General features: G+C 35.9%; 1 protein-coding gene across 1 annotated transcript; it reads right to left on the bottom strand.

Annotated features, from left to right (window-relative positions):
- Positions 1–13253: 13253 nt before the first annotated feature.
- LOC129274477 (beta-1,3-galactosyltransferase 5-like) lies at positions 13254–16589 on the bottom strand. Its single transcript, XM_054911282.2, has one exon. It carries the CDS (start codon positions 16460–16462, stop codon positions 15344–15346), a length of 1119 nt encoding a protein of 372 aa, XP_054767257.2. The 5' UTR covers positions 16463–16589; the 3' UTR covers positions 13254–15343.
- Between the last annotated feature and the right edge of the window lie 4705 nt (positions 16590–21294).

Genomic DNA, 21294 nt, shown 5'->3' with positions numbered 1-21294 from the left:
GATTGAAATGGAACAGAACGCGGTACAATTAACTCAGTAAAAACCCCTCCGGCCGTGGGCGCTACGTCTCCTCGTCTGGAGTAGTTTTTTCTCCAAGATTTCATAACAGACAATAAGGCCGAGATCGATACACTCAAATCGGTTCTCTATTTTTTCTGAGTTCCGTTTCTTCTAATTCTCCATACCTTGACGATATCTACACTGAAATTGTGGGGAAGAACACGGGAGAATGATCAGGTGTTCAATTACCTTATTTTGGTAAAAGTATCATTCAAATTGGGAGTGAGATAGAAACTGTATATAAAAATAAATAAGGGAGATAGAGAGAGTTGGGGTTATGATCTTGGAACAACTGGGGGAAGGGACGAGGTTGAATGTGAATCAGAAAAAATCAGATACACATTGGTCCTGTAAAAGGACGATGCTTGGAATGCCTTTGGCACATTAAAGGAGAAAAAAAACAATACACAAAACAACGAAAATATAGGTGCGGTTTTTGATCAACGACTTATGTATTTTGTGTGTGTGTGTTATTTGGTGTGAGAGAGTGTGCGTAGTGCGTGTGTGTGTGGATCTCGTTCGATATAATTTGGATCTCCAACGCGTGAATGAGTGGGTGTGCTCACTGGGTTGTGCGTGACGGAAGAATAGATAATGTGAGTGTGTTCAGACAACGCTTTGTGACTACGTGTGTTAGAGATGTGGGCGAGTGTGAATGTCCTCAAGTATTTGCTATTTGACTTGTACAGGAGAGAATTAAGGATATATATATATATATATATATATACCATTGTTCTCTTCATCCATTTCTTTCACACTATATATATATATATATATATATATACACACACACACCCTCACACACACACACACATATATATATATATATATATATATATATATATATATATACATATATACATATATATGTATACAGTGCGTCCCAGAATAAACGAAACCGAGATTAAGCGATGATTTATCATAACTTAATCACAAATACAATAGACAAATGACCTACAAATGTAAAGATTAGAATCTCCTCTTTCATCTGATATTACATAGATTATTCCTCATTCATGCATGAGTGAGCAAAAAGAATTTGAAGAAAGAATACCAAAAAAATCATTTGGCGGGGGATATCTGAATTTTAAAAAGAAAATCACATGCCTAAAAAGTTCAATATCTGCTCTTTTAGTTGATACCTTAATCACAAAAATGGTCAAGAAGTAAAAAAGTTATGTTCCTCGAAACAATGCTTGTATTTCCATAATTTCATTATTAAACGTGTTTTCACCGGTTTCCCACAGACGCTATCGCATGGTTAACAAAAGATATAATGCATGGCGGATCGTCAACAAACCGGAGTGTCGAGTGAGTTTGAACGCTAGCCTGTATTAAAAACCTCTTCAGTTAATGAAATTATTAGCCCTATTTCAAATAACAAGAACTTTGTTATTTCTTGACCATTTTCTGTAATTGAGGTATCAAATTAAAGAGCAGATATTGAACTTTTTGAAAATGTGGTTTTCTTTTTGAAACCCAGATACAGCCCGCCAAATGACTTTTTGGTATCCCCTCTTCAAATTGTTCTTGCTCACTCGTGCGTGAAATATCTAAGTAATTTCAGATGAAAGAAGAGATTCTAGGCTTTACAATGGTAGGTCATTTGTCTATTGTATTTGTGATTTAGTTATGATAAATCATCGATAAATCTCGGTTTCGTTTTTTGTGGGACGCACTGTATAGCAGAAGGTATGTCGGCGTTTGAGGGTGTGTGGGTATGAAAGAGTTTACGTGGGTGGGGGTGTACATGTTAGTGTGTGTGGATCTTGTTGTGTATGAGGATGCCAGTTAATTGGGTGTATTCAACGAGTGAGTGGGTGGGTGTGCTCTGTGGGTTGTGCTTGATGGATTCAATATGATAATGGTATTTATTTCAAGAGTCAAGACTGCATTGCATACGAAAGTATCCAAAAAGGCTGAATTTGGCATTCTTTCACGAATTGTCAAACATCATTTTAAATATTAAAGGAAACATGAGAAAGACATTAGCATGATATACAAATTTTGAGGACATTAAATAAATTGAATATTAAAACCTAATTTAATTTATTAATTAAAATTGCAGAGAATACAAATTGCTAGAAATGACCAATCCTAAGAATTGATAATATATTGATTTTGAAAATTAATACTTGCTAAAAGTAGGTCAAGTACATAAAAACAAAATAAGGTGTAAGGTAAGGTAAAATGTATATATTGCACGGCAAGGTATTATTACTATAAAAGAAGAACAAATATTTATCGTTAAAGGTTTCCACTATTTTTAACCCCTTTGCACCTTACCTGTTCATATATGTTCATATCACCTGAGCGTGTAATTAATTTCATTTCTTTCCTTGATGAACAGATAATGTGGATTTGCCCATTTAATGCTGTGTGTGTGTGTGTGTGTGCTACGGATATGGGCTAGTGTGGTTTCATCGAGTATTTGCTTTTTGACTTGTACAGGCGAGAGTTAAGGATATATATGTACACACCTACACATATATCTATACACATGCGCACACGCACCCACACACACACTCAAAATCAAATGAAAATTCTCCGTAAACAAATAATATTTACAAATTTTCACCCATAGGCTTTATCAAGAGTCTTGTTCGATATAGATCAAGTTCAAATAAAATAAATGTTGTATAAAAGATGAAATAAAAGTTTATGCTTTCGACTAAAATACAAATATGATAAGCCTTTGTTTATTCTATTCTGTATCAGATACAGAATACCATTTCCTTTTCCCCCGCATATTCATGGCAACACATTAAGGTCTGAATTAAGATTTCTTGAAAGCAATCTTGCTAAGAATTCACTTACGTTATTCAGAGTCGACGAGAAAAACAAATGAAAATGGGAGATTTGTGTAAATTCCGAGCTTTGGTTGTCATGGTTTTAGCTCTTGCGATAGATCTGTTGTTCTAGATAATAGGCCTTGAGGCCATAAAATACTTATGAGAGTAATTTCCTGGACTCTAATGGTATTTATCTCCTTAGAAACACAGCTCTGGGAATAATTTGCATATTGTGTAAGAGAAGGAATTATTGTTTTAAAGTAATGAGCCTTTCAATGATTACGTTAATCAGACTTGAAATATAGGCCATGGATATTAAACTCAATATACCATAACGTTTTTTAAAATTATTTGATTTCAGTTTTTTCGAAAAAAATCGGTAATTCCACTACTAATCGCAAGTCACTGTCTTATAAAGAAACATTGGAATGATTACTATTTTTTTCATAGTTGTATGATACACGTACACTTGACAATTAAATTATTCAAATATAAAGAATATTCTCTTTATCAGTAAATTTATTTGGAGTCGTCTTCACTCAATGATTTGATTTTATTCAATGCATTTGAGGATTGTTCAGTGCACTGTTATATATAAGAATTGTAAGTGCAATTACATTCATTTATTTAGTTATTTCCTCTTTAAGGATATTGTTAGCATATAATGATTAAGAATATTCCAGAATGTCTCAGTTAAGCTTTGTTAGGCACTATATTATATTTATGGAATGTACAAAGATAAACAATAGAGACTGCTACACAATAGAGACCCCTAGTGGTAGTGGAAAAAGACAATAGGATTACCTATGTAGTTTACATTGTTAATTTCACCGAGGACATTCAAGAGTCTTCTAGAAGTGGACTATTCTAGAAAGAAGGATAATGTTCTTTTTAAAGACAATACTAGAAGCTTCCAGAATAGTGGAAATTTATATATATAAGCTGGCAGTTTTGACATCATATCAGATCAGAACTCAGAGTTGTCAGAGCATAGTTTATTTTCAGCTGGAATACAACATTTATTTTCTGTGGAATCATTTGCACGCCATCAATGAACTGATTGCAGTTACTTTGAGAGAGGATTCTCAGTTCTCATCGAGATCATCAACCTGTTTTAATGAACGCTTTTCAACCCATGGATTGCTGAAATTGACTGTTAATCATCATCAACATCGTCTTCACAGACATTTCATCTTGTTACAGTGACTCTTATTATTCATCGTGTTTCAACATTTTAATGTTTGCTCACATGTATTCAAATGTAATTTTTAAAACAGCTACATTGTATCTCTCACATGTATTGTACATATTTCATGATTGTATTTAACATTTTCATGTAACTGTTGTGCAATATTCCCTTACTGGACGTGATGTATTTGTCTTTTTCCCCGTCTCTCTCTCCCCCTTTTTTCTCTTTTTCTATCTTTTTTGCTCTCTTTTGCTTCTTTCTTCTTTTCTATAGTTTTTCCTTTCATCAATGAATCAAACTCCTACTTGCTTCATTCACTTTGGACAGCGTTGCAATGTAAATCAGTAATGCAAATCATTAATGGTATATTTTTGTATTTCTCCCTTTCATTTGGTGTCTGACCAGTATTCATAATTGATGCTTACCTTTTTTTGATTGAATTGAATTTGAATTGAATTTGAATTTGAAATTTGACTTTGAATTCATCGCCAGCATTGTGGACATTAATTTAAGGAAACTTTGCCAGCCAACCTGGATATATACATATCATTTGGAATATATACAATTGGACTAATCAGAACTGACACTTCAAGAGATGTAAGATCGTTATGTTTGTTTTGTTTAGTGTATGATTGATCTATTTTCTGTAATATAAAAAAAAGGAAATCAAAGTTAAAACTAAATTTTCATTGTTATTTGTCGCAGTATCGTAACAGTACTAGGAATCATTTCCTGCGACAAAGGAGAAAATAAAGACCAAATCTTCTCCAGCATTCTTCATTAACGTCAACAAATGGTATGTGACATTTTACATGATGAAATAAATGTTGTCATCTGCTCAACGCGATAACACATTATTAATAACTAAGAATTATCATCTACGCACCATTCGAATCAATTCAATTTTCAAATGGATTATTTATACAATTTCTTCTCGGAAACCGCATTAATTTTGTTTGAGAAAAAAAAAATGATAGACTGAAAAATACTTTCATGTTTTAACATTAATGAGGGTCAGATGCAAAAACTATTTGTACAACAGATCGGGTATTCATAGTTGTTGAATTAATATCATACATTATATTAACATGTGAATAGAGTGTGTTAAATCGTTCAATCATTGACAAAAAAAAAAATATAATTTATGTGAGAATTATGTATGCAAATTACTGTTCACAGTAAAATAAAAATGCTAAGTTTTGTTCATGCCATTTTCGTTGGGGTTTGTTTTTAGCAATTATAAAATCCAGTTTACTACCTGATTATGTATCTAAATCATCAGGTTTACGAACTTTTCTTTCCTCTCATATCTTTCTCAAGAAATGTTCCCCTTTAAACGTGCGAAAGAGGGAAAATCACCATATCCCAACGATTTTTCGTCCCTGATATTTGCGAGTGACATGTCTTCTACGAAGACAGCCCGCAAATTTCATCGGGACAAGACAGGAATCTATAATGATCGGCTCGCTAGGGGTCCCTTGAACTTTCACGGCTTCTCTTGGTGATTTCTTCGTTGGGACAAGGGGGGCGGCGCTACATTGGAGGGGAGGGGGGGGGGGCAAGCCCAATGATTTTTTAAATAATGAGAAAAAAGGGAAATAGAAGAAATGAAAAAGAAGGATGGAGAAAAGGGAAGATAGAAGAGCATCCGAAAAGAGGCTTGAATCTGGCAAAGTTATTTGGATAGTACAATGTAGAATATTAATATTCAATGAAAATGAAATTAATAGTTCATTCAATTTATTACAAATAATAAATTTGTAAAGCGAACACAGATCATAATATGACTAATAACAGTAGTATTTATAATGATAATAATATAAGAACAATAATAATAAATATATAGTCATTATCATCATGATCATCATCATCATTATTATTATTATTATCATTACAAATATTATTATAATTACCTCTGTTATTTCATTTAGAAAACATGAAGTTGGATTTAGGTTAACCCCCTATCAAAACAACCTGGCAGCGCCCCTGTGTAGACAGTCCTTCAGTGTGTCGATATCGTGTCCATATTTGAAGTTCACACGTCAGAAACTCATTCTTCTCCCATCACGTCCATTTACGTACTTCGGGTGGACGTGGTTAAAAGGGAAGTTCACAACGACGGTAATTTAGTCTTCATAAAAAACGAAAAAGATGAAAAAAAATATCGGAGAAGGATTGATGAAAGCCCTCAAAGAACAAGAGATTTATCTAAGTTTTCGTGAAGTTAATTTGTGACCATATCCGAGCAGCTCCCTTTGTCATGTAATATAAAATCCGTAAATTCAAATTTTGGAATGAGGCACGATGAATGTAGAACATTTTCTTAGAGAAGGGGTCATGAAATTATTTTTTTTACATTTTTCTTCTGTTCAACTCTATGCGGACGATACTGTCATTTATTTTTTTGATCTTAATGTTAAAAGTGTCGAAAATAAGCTAAATTATGATTTGTCGTTAATTTATAAATGGATGTGCAATAATAAGTTGACGTTAAATCTTGATAAAATTGTATCTTTACTAATAGGCTCGAGACATATGTTAAGTAAATGTAATGTTTTAAATGTAATTATCAATACTATTGCAATACAACAGTCTACTAATGTTAAATATCTCGGATTTGTAATTGACAATAAACTGAAGTGGGATGTCCATATTGAAAACATATGTAGAAAGGTCGGTAAGTTAGTCAAATATTTGGGTAGACTCCGCTATTTTATTAATGAGACAAACCTAAATTTTGCCCCTTTTCGACTATGCGGATATTTTAATTGATTCCTCTAATAAAAAAACTTACCAAACAATAGCAAATCCTCCAGAATTATCGTGCAAGCAGAATAATAATGAAAGTCAACCCATATGATCATATCTCTAATCAGCGGCGTACCCAGGATTTTCCAAAAGGGGGGCAAATTTTTTGGAGGATATTTCGTCCGCGAAAAAATTTGACAAGCAAAAAAAAAAAAGGTCTTCAACCACAAATAAAGGATTTCGTACCAGAAAAAAAATTGACAAGCAAAAAAAAAAGGGTCTTCAAGTTCAAAAGAGGGGGCACACGCCGGTTTCAGTTGGATCAGTTGTGACTCGTCAGTGGGGGGGGGGGGGGGGGGCAGGGGTACGTCCCCTGCATGAGTTGTGACTCGTCAGGGGGTAGTCTGCCCCCTCTGCCCCCCCTTAGGTACGCTAGTGTCTCTAATTTACAAATTCATTCAGTTTAAAATGGTCTTCTCTTGAATCTAGACGTAAGAAAAATCTTAACATATTTGTTTATAAATCAGTCAATGACATGTTGTCTCCAATCATGTCCGATATGTTTCAACCATCTTCGCATCATTACTCACTACGTAATTCTCATAACTTTGCTTTACCCAAACCCAAAACAGAATACTCTCGTCGCACTATCCAATACAGAGGTGCATCTCATTATAATGCTCTTCCCCATCACATGAAATTATTGGAAAATATCGGTGCATTCAAAAAAGGTTTTAAAAACATTTTTCCAGACTTCTTGTAATTCTTAGTTCAGATCCCTCATTCTTACTTTGTTATCTTGTATATATATATTGTAAATATGTTTTTTCTTACTTTTTCACATTTTGTCAACGTCTTTATCGTAAGTCAAATAAGTTTTTCTTTTCCTGTATTATATTTACATGTATATCTATGTAAGGGACCCCTCTGTAAAACAGCGTTGATATGTTATCAACGCTGAGTAGGGCAATCCCTCCGTCTTTTTAATGATCATTTCTTTGTAATTGTAAATATATCTATCGTTGTTATTATTTTTAATTGACGGAAAATAAATACAATACAAAATGATGGGTCTAATTATATATCAACATGTCAACAGTACAATTAAAATCAATTTCATTGATTGGCATTTGACCAAAATTATATCACATGAAACATTGAGGAGCTGCACATCTGTGACGTCACAATATAGACGCTTTGAAAATTTATAGCTCCTTTATTCTTTGACTTTTTTTAATGAAACCTTCCGATTATATCCTCTTATTTTACAGCTTTTATTAAAGCCAGGTCATCGTCAGGCTTAACTTCATCTTGAATCAACTCGAGTTACTAAAGAGGATTAGTGACATTTCCAAGGGCAATAATGGAATGCAAAAAAGTAATATTTCTTTCTTGAATATAAATTATTCGTCGCTTCTAATCATTAACCATACTTTAATGATATCCTACGTCGAAAATTTTAGATTAAAATTTTAAACGATTATTGAACATTTTGAGTATTTAGGTTGAAGGATAGGGATTAAAAAGCAATCTAAGAAACTCAAAAAGTTGCATATACTATTCGAAGTGAATATTAGTTCTGTTTCTCATTTCAAAGTGATATTCCGATGTCTATACCAACACTTAAGATCACATTCTAGCAATATTATATTAAATTTACAAATTACCATCACATTTTACTTATGGGAGGAACCGACTTTCGTGCCATAAAACTACTGATGTATATATGCCTCGAAAATTGAAGAAATACATTCCTAAGTACGTCGTGACGTAAGAGCAATTTTCTATTCCTCGAAATCGGTAGTTTAAATCGTCCGCTGTCTCTATTTTGAGAGAAGAATCGGATTGAAACATGGCATATTGATTGGAAATCCATAAACCCCCTGGCTCAAAACTGTAAGAACATTGCCAATATGTCACCCACTTTATTCTGAAAAGGGGTAAAGGAAATAGAAGGGAAATAGAAATCATGCCCCAGCCCCTTCCTATTATGGGGGTGAGTTTTTATTCAATTTAAAAGCATTCAGTCATAATATCCTTTATTTTCCCTATGGACAAAGCCCCGATTCAAAGTTGTATTCATGTGGACACATCATGGATTGAGTCGATATTGGGCACGTCATTGTACTGTGCATGTCGTGGTCTGCAGTGGATACATCCCCTCACTTTAAGTGGGTACGTCGGATTTTAATCTATACCTAAGGTCAGAAATAAGGGCCAAAGTGGTTTTCCAAGAAGACGATTACTCTTTACTACCTTAATTTACAAGTCTGAAAATACTTATATAAACTAACATTATGCAGTATGGTCACATTTGAGTTCTTCTTCCCACTACACACTGTCGTGTGGAAGGTACAAGATAAGATATGGATGTGATGATGAAAGACTACAGATCTTTGACAGTGCATATATAGATATGCAAGGAGGGGGCAGACTAAAAGGTGTAGTACAGTCTGATCCTCCCCCACATTCGTAGGTACTTTCTTCCTCCCCACTACAACCCACATCGGAGTGATTTAATGCTAGGAGTCCATTGGGCTGTCGCCAGTTTGCGCCAGTCCGCGCAAATGCAAAGTGGCTGTGGCGCCTACTGTCGCCAAAAAAGGTGCCTAGTGGCGTGCGTGGTGGCGCGGAACGGCGCCAAAAATGAGTTTGGCGCGAAGAAAATTTAGAGATTCATTAAAAACTAACTGCAGTGGACGGTGCAGACCCCTCATACCGACATGGAACGGGCGGTGGATTTTAGCCTCTTTTTCTGACATGTTGGTAATTGAAGCAAGATCTAAATTATGGCCCATCATCATAAGATGGTGAAGAAGTGCATTGTTCAGATGTTCGTTACCTCAATCTTCTCTCGAAACTTGTAGAGCAGGTGCGAGGTGCAGAAAGGGTCGCGTTTAAACGCAAGTCAAAATATCAAGCTGAAAATCAGGGGCCCGTTTCATAAAGGACTTGCATCTGTTGTACTTTGCCATTATGGCAACTACCATGGTAACAAGGCTCAGCAGCCAATCAGCATCGAGGTAGTTGCCATAATGGCGAAGTTACAACAGTTGTAACTCTTTATGAAACGGGCCCCTGATTGCGTTTGATTTTTGGAATCACGTTCAATCGCAACTCTTGTGGCAACGGGCCCCTGATCAAGTAACGTACACCCGATACCTGTCATGCATACTTGCATCAGCAGGTTCCCTGACCTTGGCTCAAAACACATTTCACATTCAAGAACAACCTGTCGCCTTCTAATCGTCTGTGCATCTCCCCTACAAAGCGTTCTCAGAAGCAGACATTTTGGAGGATAAGCAATATAAGCCTGTGCCTCAAACAGTGATTAATCATTGTTTTAGGGGTCTAATGCATAAGTTTCCCATTGTGTTATGATTCATGCCAATCGCTGTGACATGATCTGAAAAAAGTTCTTTGGAGGTAACTGATTAGGGAGATCGGTTTAAGGGTATAAACTAAGGCAATTGATCGAAAATTTATTACCTTGAAACCTGCTTAGGCATGTTGGGCAAACATTGGAGGGCCACCTGTTTTAATAATCAATAATAATAATAATATAGGATTTGTATAGCGCACGTATCCACCTTGCTAGGTGCTCAAGGCGCTCCTATATTACCCCGGCTAAGCTAGTATACCGATTCTGGTGCGCACAGCTTTTGAGGAATTATTTCCTGCCGGTACCCATTTACCTCACCTGGGTCGAGTGCAGCATAAAATGGATAAATTTCTGGCTGAAGGAAAACACTGCTAGGATCGAACCCACGACCCTCTGTTTGAAAGGCGAGAGTCAGAACCACTAGACCACTACGCACCCACATTATTATTAATCATTATTATTATCATGATTATTTATTTTTATTATTATATGTAAACACTTTGATGTTATGTATTGTATTATTTTGAATGCAGTAATAAAATAAATAAACAAAAAAATATTATCAAAAGTTGGTTTATTTCTTCTGAATAATTTTTCCCATGTGAAACAATTACCCTAGCTTGCCTTTGTCCCGTTTACACGAATCGTTGATTATTATTATTATTTTTTTTTTGGGGGGGTATCAACTTTCTTTATTGTTACGGCCTTTGGTTCTGAATCATGATGAACTTTGTGGGAATAAATATATTCTTAGCAAGTTGATATAACTGGTGAAAAGATCGAATATCATGTAGCATATACATGTAGTCAATACAAACTCACTTCTTTAAATGTGCGTAATGCACACACCAATAAATTCGGGTTCAATTTTACACCCATATTAGGGGTGCACAGGCTTGTCCTTATACGAGTACCCCTAATAGTGCCCACGTACGTTCTTCGTTTTATTTGAAGTCAAGTCAATAAAAAAAAAAAAAAAATACATACATATCCATCAGTCAAATAATTCGATCACAAATCAACTTTATCTATACCATACGTCTATCAGCGAGACTAATGGGGTGCACGCAAAGATTACATGGGTGTACAACAGACAAGGACTCTCGCATAAGAGCTAACTTACACCTCGATGGGATTACGGCAGTGGCGTAACAGGCGGGGGCAGGGGGGGGGGCAAGCTGCCCCCCAGCGGAGTTCACCGGGGAAAAAACGGGAAAAAAGGGGGGAGAATGAAAGGGAAAAAACAACAAGAAAAACATAAAAAAGGGGAAAAGGAAGGAAAGAATAACAAGTGAGAACGAACAATTCTCCCCGATATACAAATACATTAGCATGATTAGTAAGACAGGGAAATAAATTAAGAATGACAAAAAGGCAAACAAAAGCGGGAAATGAAAGTAGAATGGAATGAGCCAAAATCTAACTTGGAAGATAAAGAAAAGGGACAAAATAAAACTACCGGGCTTTTTTTGTAGTAATCTTTTATTCTTTTCTCTCATAAAACAAAATTGAACATAGTAAAATATAACATTCATGATCATAAATCAAAAAGCGATATCAAATCAAGTTACCCGTAATTACAAAGTATGATTTGAACGTACAAATATTGTGATCAACACATCCATACATTTGACAATTCTTAACAAAAATGAAGTAAAACAACAGTCATAAATAAATTCTAAATCAATTCAATTTGTTCTCAAAATATCTGATATACATTCTTTTCTCTTGCATGTTTATACATACATAATACATATGTCTAATTGAAAAAAAGTACAACCTAAAATCAAATTATTCACCATTCCTTCATGGTTGTAACACAAAAAACTCTGTAAAGAGACCTGTAAGTTATTATGACATGATATTTGCTATGATGTAAAATCTATCACATAATTGAAATTTCATTTCAAAAGGCCATTTTTCTTTCTGGCTCGCTTCGCTCGCTGGCGACTTTTTACAATTTTTTTTCCACATTTGCTATGGTGTGCCGCCACAATTGGGATGATTACGGTACACAACTGCATTCAATTTATGTGATGTGTGAAAGCTATACAGTGCGTCCCAGAAAAAAAACGAAACCGAGATTTAGCGATGATTTATTATAACTTAATCATAAATACAATAGAAAAATGACCTACTAACGTAAAGCTTAGAATCTCCTCTTTCATCTGATACTAATTAGATTATTCCTCATTCACGCATGAGTGAGCAAAAACAATTCGAAGAAAGGATGCCAAAAACTCTTTGGCCGGGCGTATCTGAATTTCAAAAAGAAAGTCACATGGCTAAAAAGTTCAATATCTGCTCTTTTATTTGATACCTTAATCACAGAAAATGGTCAAGAAGTAAAACAGTTATGTTCCCTCGAAACAATGCTTGTATTTCCATAATTTCATTAAATAAACGTGTTTTCATCGGTTTCCCACAGAAGCTATCGCATGGTTAACAAAAGGCTTAATGCACGGCTGATCGTCAACAAAACGGAGCGTCGAGTGAGTCTGGACGCTAGCCTGTAAAACCTCTTCATTTCATGAAACTATTGAAAATCAAGCCTTGTTTCAAATAACCAGAACTTTCTTATTTCTTGACCATTTTCTGTGATTAAGGTATCAAATAAAAGAGCAGATATTGAACTTTTTAGTCATGTGACTTTCTTTTTGAAATTCAGATACGCCCCGCCAAATGAGTTTTTGGCATCCTTTCTTCGAATTATTTTAGCTCACTCATGCGTGAATGAGGATAGTATCAGATGAAAGAGGAGATTCTAAGCTTTACGTTGGTAGGACATTTGTCTATTGTATTTATGATTAAGTTATAATAAATCATCGCTAAATCTCGCTTTCGTTTTTTGTGGGACGCACTGTATACACGCAATTTGATTAAAAATTAGTGGCCATCTGTAAGGTTTAAAAATGGCTTTAATATCAAGAGCTTTCGGGGCTCCGCCCAGGACCACACCCACATAGCACTGTTGTATGGGTGAGTTTGGACAATGGCCCACAAAAGTTCTCCATCCAAGCAACAACAAAAAAGGAGGAAAGAAAGAAAAACAAAGGAAAAGTGTAATATATTTTTTCTGAATATCACGTCTATCTTCATGTTAGATTCTCATGTGAAAAGGGGATTTTTTTTATCTCTCTCGCTCGCTCGGGACTTATATTAAGCTACTTCTTGCCAAACGCGCCATACTGGGCCCCTCGAGCATATAGAGCTTCGCCCTGATGCGCATGCACAATCATAACAAAAATCCTATTCACCGTGGCGTACAAAAAAGAGAGAAGGGTGAAATATGATATCTTTCTTTAACATTATGTCAAAATCTATCACAAAATAGGGTTTTTGTAGTAAAAATGTCAACATTTTGCACGCTCGCACTTTTATTTTTAGCCCGATATACCATACCCCCCCTCAAAAATTTTGCCTTATGACACCATTGCCTGTTCCATGATATGACCGGGAAATTTTTGGCTCTTACAACTATGGTAACTTTGCCATTGCAGTAACCACCATGGAAGCCTTGAGTTTATATTGGTTGCTAGGCTGTGCTACCATTGTTGTCGCTGACAAAGTTACCATCTTATGTGAAACGGCCCTAGATCGGTTAGTCAAAATCAGCCTTTATGACTTACAAAAACACATCATACAAATGGGCACTAGTGCAAATGGGCATCATCAATCAAGTGACCATTTACGTGACAAAAAAAAATCACTCAGCCGCAGCATCGAAAGCCAAGCTATTTGACGCACTAAACTGGAGAAAAATAAATTCCGTGCCTATTGTATTCAGCATACAGTTGAGTCAAGCGTGGTCTTAGATCTCATTCTCGTATACGTTCAAAATACATTCCATTTGGATTAAATACTGTTAAGCAAAGTTTAAACTGACTCAACTTTGTTCATGAATGAACACATTTTCTTACTCATTCTGATAACAGGAATAACAGGAGCAATTGTGACTGATCGAATGATGCATTCGCATACTGGATTCAACACAATCTGCACACAATGATAAATCTAAATACTATGATAAAGTATTTTATCTACCAAAAGAAAATACACTTTTCAAATCATAGCTCTTAAGCGGTTAAAATCGTTTTTCTGCGTTTCACTTTTAATGTGTTTAGCGAAGCAATGGAAAATCTTAATTTCCATTAATAATAGACCTACACCATCAATAATAACAGATTATAAATAACAGAAATGCCGATAATACTGAAAACGAAGATGACGATTAGGACAATAATAAAATAGTTATACAAATTTGCTTTTTAGTGTTTTTACTTTATATGTACATGTGTACATTTAAATGTAGGCCTATTTATTTGTAAGGGGACAAGCAGTAGACCCCTACCTTCACTTTTGTTATCCCCATGTATGATATTCATATATGCCATTTTAAGGTTACACTTTTTATCGAAATAACTGTGGAAACTCAATAAAAATCTAAATTCTATAGGCTTTTCCAGTAAATGTCCAGCTTTGCGGGAGAGAAAGGCAAGATGGAATATAAAATCAACCAGGAAGTGAACAAGATTAGCTTTGTTCCAGAGCCTTGGAAAACAGGTTATTCAAGAAAGCCCTATGGTGGCGGTATTTGTCGGTGCACAGCAGGTGCGACTGCTGATGATGACATCACGGTGTCCCAAGCTAGACCATCTCCGTCAAGTGTTTATTGGCAAAGTCAAGGACTGCCTTGTGGACTTCCCAACATGTGTCGATCTATATGTCAATGCCAACCCACTGGACTTTACTCAGGCCACCCTTATACCATTTCACTCTTGTTTGCCCAAGGAACTACACAATAGTTTACTCCTATTATCTCTCTTTTTCCTCCACAAAATTGATGTATTCCGTACTGACATGGTTCAAACCTCCTAAACCAGAATGACAGCGTATATGGAACATATCTGTTTACCTTGGACCCTAGGAATCTCCAAATAGTGGAGGGATCAGCTAAGAGAGAGAGAGAGGTGTTCAGCGCGTCGATAAGCTTGATACTTCGGTCAACATTATTATTTTGCGAAAATGGCTTTTCATATATTTCGGCTAAAAGAATTCAACTCAGCAACTGGGTACAATAAAGTTTGATACTATGTTGCATCTACATTTCTTGAATCAGGAAACTCCCGCGGGAAATCATCATCATAATAATATACTTATATATCCTCATGTTTATGTCTGGTACCTCTTTTCAACTGCCGTCCATGTGTTCATCATGTTCATTGTATTTCCGTTTCCCCCAATCACATAGTGGTCCTGAACCTTCAATGGTGCTGTTAATTTGGCAAGTGCACGCTTGGTCTTAAACCAAACTATGATATCTTGCATCTCTATCCCCAACGAATGTAAGAGTATACCACAGTAGACATCATCCCAGGGTGCAGGTGGAGCAATCTTCTGAGAAGCTTGGTAAAGAAGATGGGCCACCTCTCTGGAAACTACATAACCGTATCCCCGAGGAAAGGGTAACCAGCGATCAGCCGAATAAAGTTCCCGCGGAGTGTACCACTTATCACCAGGATCGCGGTGCGGAAACCAGTTGATAGCTCGCTCGGCCAGGGCAAAATTCGAAAGAAACGTCGAAGATGTGTTTGATTCGAGATCATTGGCAAGGTTAACGATGTCGACGATGCAATCATCATCTGTTGACATTACAAAGTAAGTATTACTGCAGGACATCGATGCCCATTTGAAACCCATAATTAGTTTGATGGTTAGATTGTAGTAGGTATCTATGAAGTCCTCTTGAAGAATATCTCCGTGTAGATCAGCCTCCTTCTGGAGATCAACCTGTGCAATTGAATTATATGTACTTTCTCTTCCAAGTAGAAATAGAATCGTTGCAGACACATTATACTTCACAATACCATGACCATACGTTTCTCTGATTATATTCCTCTCTTCTATGCTACTCACTCTTGTCTTGACGAGGATAAGCAAAGTTATATTTTCCGACTGCTTGCATATATTCCGAGGGTTAATGAGGATGCGATAGTCATGCTGGTCTATTTTGGACTCCCAATGAATTTTTTTTCTCCAACTAAGTGCCTCTCGAGATGAAGGCTTTTGGATCGTGGCAGGGTTTCCTTTCACTTTGTCATCAACGTTATCTGGTATGCTCTGCGTAGTAGTAGCATGGCGATCTAATGCAGTAGTCGTCTCATATTTCTTTTTAGAACGAGATTGGAGCGGACTATCCAGATGCAAACTTGTTGTCCCGAATAAATAGAAAAATATAAACACCGTGTTAGCAAGCACGATGTAAATCATTGCTCTCCTTTTGGACAGCATATTTCTTTACTAGATTGAGAGACCTAAGGAGAAGATTTCCTCGAAGTCGTTCTGCTGCATGGTCTGCTCATACCAGGGACCATGATCATATACCAAATCGAAAACCACGGACCTATTATGTCGAAACCAATATGCATAGAGGAAACGAAGTGAAGCGAGCCCGGGATATGCGTCAATGAACATTTTGATGAACTGATTTCTAATGTGGTTCGATGTCTATTTCATTGATCAGAAGTACCTTAACACCAGACAAAGGGACCGGCCAGTCCGCCCTTTTTTGTGAAATCACAGTTAAGCTGTAAATTTTCTTTTTATGACAGGTCTTTGTTCAATGTCGCCGTTTTCTTGAGTACCTTTTGTGGAACTTGTACAGGCCAAGGGCGTAGGCTGGTGAGCATGGGGACACTGTAAAAACTGTGGTGTTAAAACTGACACCAATTGGTGTTAATAGAGGACCACACCCTGAGGTGTTAAAATAACACCCTAGAGATTGAACATAACACCAAAGAGTGTAAATTTAACAACCATAGGTGTTGCAATATAAACACATATGGGTGTAAAACTAACACCACCAATTTAACACCGGTGTGAAATAACTGGTGTGGTCCTCTATGTACACCGGTTAACACCACAGTTTTTGCTGTGGAGGTGCACATCTTGAGGAGCTGAAGCTCAAAGGGATGGTCCGGGCTAAAATTATTTATATCTAAATAGTGTAAAATTCACAGAGCAAAATGCTGAAAATTTCATCAAAATCGGATAACAAATAACGAAGTTATTGAATTTTAAAGTTTATCAATATTTTGTGAAAACACTTAAATGCACATCGTCATGAATATTCATTAGGTGGGCTGATGATGTCACATCTCCACTTTCCCTTTTCTTATGTTATTGCATGAAATCATGAATGTTTCATTTCTTTTCATACATGTGTAAATGATGTGTCTCCATTATGATGAAATAAGTTGCGTTAATAAATAAGTAATACACTTAATCAGTTGTCATTCCAATTATTTAAGTTCTTGGTAGGAAAATTTTGAATAAACCTAATTTCCTATAATAAAATACAAAAGAAGTGGGGGATATGACATCATCAGTCCACCTAATGAATATTCATAAAGACATGCCTGGAACTGTTTAATAATGCAAATATTCAAAATTCAATAACTTTCGTATTTGTTATCCGATTTTGATCAAATTTTCAGCATTTTGCTCTGTGAATTTTACTCTATTGAGATATAAATATTTCCAGCCTGGACTATCCCTTAAAATTTGGAAAATCAGCTGTTGAAAGCACAAGGGGTAAAAATTTCGTTTTGCCAGTGTCGGAACTCCTCTGCCTCAGCGGGAGGCAGTGGCGTAGCTAGGATTTTTTTTACCGGGGCCACTAAGGGGGGAGGGATTTTGTTCTGTATTTGTCATAGGGGCGGAGCCAGCTTTGGACATGGGGGGGGGGGGCGATTTTTTTTTACTCATATTTTCCCCGATTGGCCGCTCAAAGTTGATTTTTGTTTGTTTCTTTAAAGGTGTAGTCCTCACAGATAAGTTTTATTCTTATAAAACAGCATAAATATGAATAATATCATAAGCTCCATTTGAATAATGCGAGCGCGAGCTAAATTTCTTTCAAATTTCATGTATTTTTCCTTTAAAAAATCCTGAATAACATTCTGGGCAATGTTTTTTTTTTCTTGAACAAGATGCTTAACTTGATAACTTTTCGCAAACCTCGGAGACGCGACATTAGGGTCCCGTAACACAAAAGTTAACGATCAATCGTTTACTCGATTTTAAAGATTGATTTTACATTATATTCAATGGAATCAATCGTAGAAAACTATTCTGCAATCATTGCTAAGCTTTATGTTACTGGCTCTAGATCTGCGTTTCATGTGCAAAATTCTTGTATACGTATACTCATTGAGCGTGCCCCGGGACGCGAATATTTTTTCCGTACATAGTACAGAAATGAATGGTCTCCATCCCAATCTCCCCGCTTTCTATAAAGTCCTCGCCCCAATCCCCCTCGCCCCAATGTCCTCCACGTTGATCACTATTCCATCTTCTCCTACAAGGGACAGACGACCACTATCTGCCCATGAGCAGTTTTAACCTTGTCCCCTCTCTCTATCTATTTCTGTTAATTTCTCCAAGTTCCGGGCCAAGTTCCCTTTCTCTTTGCTCCCCCCTTGCATGCAATCTCTCCCCCCTCTGTTTCTTAATGAAACATGACTGAATGGACTCGCATAATGTCATCGCCACCACCCCCTATCCTCAAGGGGTGTACGCACATATCGTACACCCCATTTGCACCGAGATTTCTTAGTCCCAACTCCCAACTTGTTCTTTTGTATTTCATTATATGAATTTAGGTTTATTCAAATATTTTCCTCCAAGAACTAGAAAAATTGGATTGACAACTGATTTAGTGCATTAGATATTTATTTCTGCAACTTATTTCATTATAAGGGCGACATATTATTCACACAAGTATGAAATAATGAAAAAAATTATGATTTTATGTAGTAACATAAGAAAAAGGAAAGTGGAGATGTGACATCATCAGCCCACCTAATGAATATTCATGACGACTGTTTTCACAAAATATTGCTAAACTTCAAACTTCATTAACTCTATTATTTGTTATCCGATTTTGATGAAATTTTCGGCATTTTGCTCAGTGAATTCTATTCTATGTATTAAGATATATTTTTTTTAGTCTGGACCATCCCTTTAATTGTTTATATTGAAATAAAATTTGTGGCTATGGGGGAGATGGAAAGATAAAGAGAGAGAGAGAGAGAGAGAGATAGAGGAGGGGGCGTGAGGGAAATGAGAGGCGGGACAATAATTACTCCTAATCCTTACAAAGAAATATCTTGAAGTTTCAAACTAAATTGATTAGTTGGGTCTCTTATGCTGTAAACCAAGAGGCAGTTTATACTTGCACGGTGCACATTCACTTTTGATGTATATAAAGTGAAATTTCAAATTACTTCACCGTGGCACCTCGTACTGATACACTGAATGTTTTCATCCCGGGATAGTTTTGAAGCTGCTGAAAGGAATAATAATAATAATAATAATAATGATAGGCATTTACATAGTGCCATTTATCTAGAAATATTCTATTCCGAGGCGCGATGTTATTACTATTATTACTCCGGCTTTAGCTTGAGCTGCCTTTTAGCGCTCATGCATTCAAGGAATTAATCCTGCCGGGTACCCATTCACCTCACCTGGGTTAAGTGCAGCACAATGTGGATACATTTCTTGCTGAAGGAAATTTCGCAACAGTTAAAGTATAATTTTTTCTTAGAGGAAGAAAGGAAGAAATTATGATTGATTCAAGTTTAATTTGTCAACAGTATGAGTCATTTTAACAGATTATAAGGACTGATGCCCCTTTTAATAATTTACTAATTTGCTACACAGTGTTCAATCCCGACCTGTCAACCTCTTTTTATAAAATTTATCTGGGCTAACACTATTTGTATCACAGAGCAGTAATCGGGAGGGTGGGGTTACCTTGCTAAATGATATTCACACAAGAAAAATAGCGTTATATCTGCAGATATGAATACGTAGTAGGAACAAGCAAAGTGAATGTATATTTTTATATGAAAATTACGAGCAATTTTTGTACTCCACTTGTTCCTTTTTTTAAATTCAACTTTTTCAAGTACGCTTTTTGCCCTTTTCACGATGTATTCTTATCTTTAAATATAACGATATTTTCCTTGTCATTCTGTGCCTCATGTTGTCGATCGAATTCGTCGACGAGAACATAACTTTTGACACAGAGAGAAAATCCAATGCAATTATTTCAAATCCTTATCGTAGACGTTAGAAAGGAACACCACGAAATTGAGACAAAACATCGTTTAAATGTCCCAATATTGCATAAAATCGTCAACCTATACATGAATAGAATATTCATGACATTACCACGACTGTTACTTTAGTCTCTAGTAGCTCGGCATTCGTGACATTTTGTAGCCTGATTCGATTATTTACATTCGTGTAGTAATGCATTTTTCATTTATTCAAAATGGATAAAAGCTTTCGTTCAGGCCGTAAAACACAAGTAATGGTAATTTCCGACCGCCTGGGATCTGGGTTAATAATAGCGGACACCGAGTCATCTTATTTCAACCATATATAGATAAATCCACTTCGACTTATTCAACGATTCCGGCAAATCTTAAAAATATATCCTTTGTTTTTATGAAAACGATATTTTTGTCCGAACATCTTAAACATTATAAATGTTTTATTGACTTCTCTAAAGAAAATAAAAAGTCAGCAAACCTTCAGTTAAAACTCCCGGAAGAATTTTGGGGAAAAAACTATATCAAGTAAGAAGTCGGATGTTCAAACTACTCACTCATTATAGAAATCGAAGAATAATTATTCTACATTTTCTTACGTCACATCCACACTAACGAACCGGCTCCATGCAGACCAATCGAACGTATTACGCTATAAACCAATGACATACTATTATAGGTCGGATTTGAGTGGGTTCATTGTGACAGTTATAGATATCCGCGAGATTGGAGGATTTGAGAAAGTGGACTAGGTTAGATTTCACGCTTTTACAAATTCTGTTTATTTTGTCTGATAATATTGTTCATGACATGCGCAGTGTTGAATAACCAATATAGAATAGCGATGACGATAATGCACCACTGAACCATCCGCAAAACAACGTAATCAACCAATTTGAGATGTAAAGGATGAATGCCCCCTATATGGGTATATTAGACAAACTCTCTTTTATTGAAAACATTGAATGCATTTCCCAGTCTTTAAAGATTGATCTTTTATTT

This window comes from Lytechinus pictus, chromosome 13, assembly GCF_037042905.1.
Source record: "Lytechinus pictus isolate F3 Inbred chromosome 13, Lp3.0, whole genome shotgun sequence".
NCBI lineage: Eukaryota > Metazoa > Echinodermata > Echinoidea > Temnopleuroida > Toxopneustidae > Lytechinus > Lytechinus pictus.
This window is presented reverse-complemented; position numbering and strand designations above follow the sequence as displayed.

Coding starts and splice junctions, on each gene's coding strand:
- LOC129274477 (XM_054911282.2), bottom strand. CDS start 16,462: ATGCTGTCCAAAAGGAGAGCAATGATTTACATCGTGCTTGCTAACACG.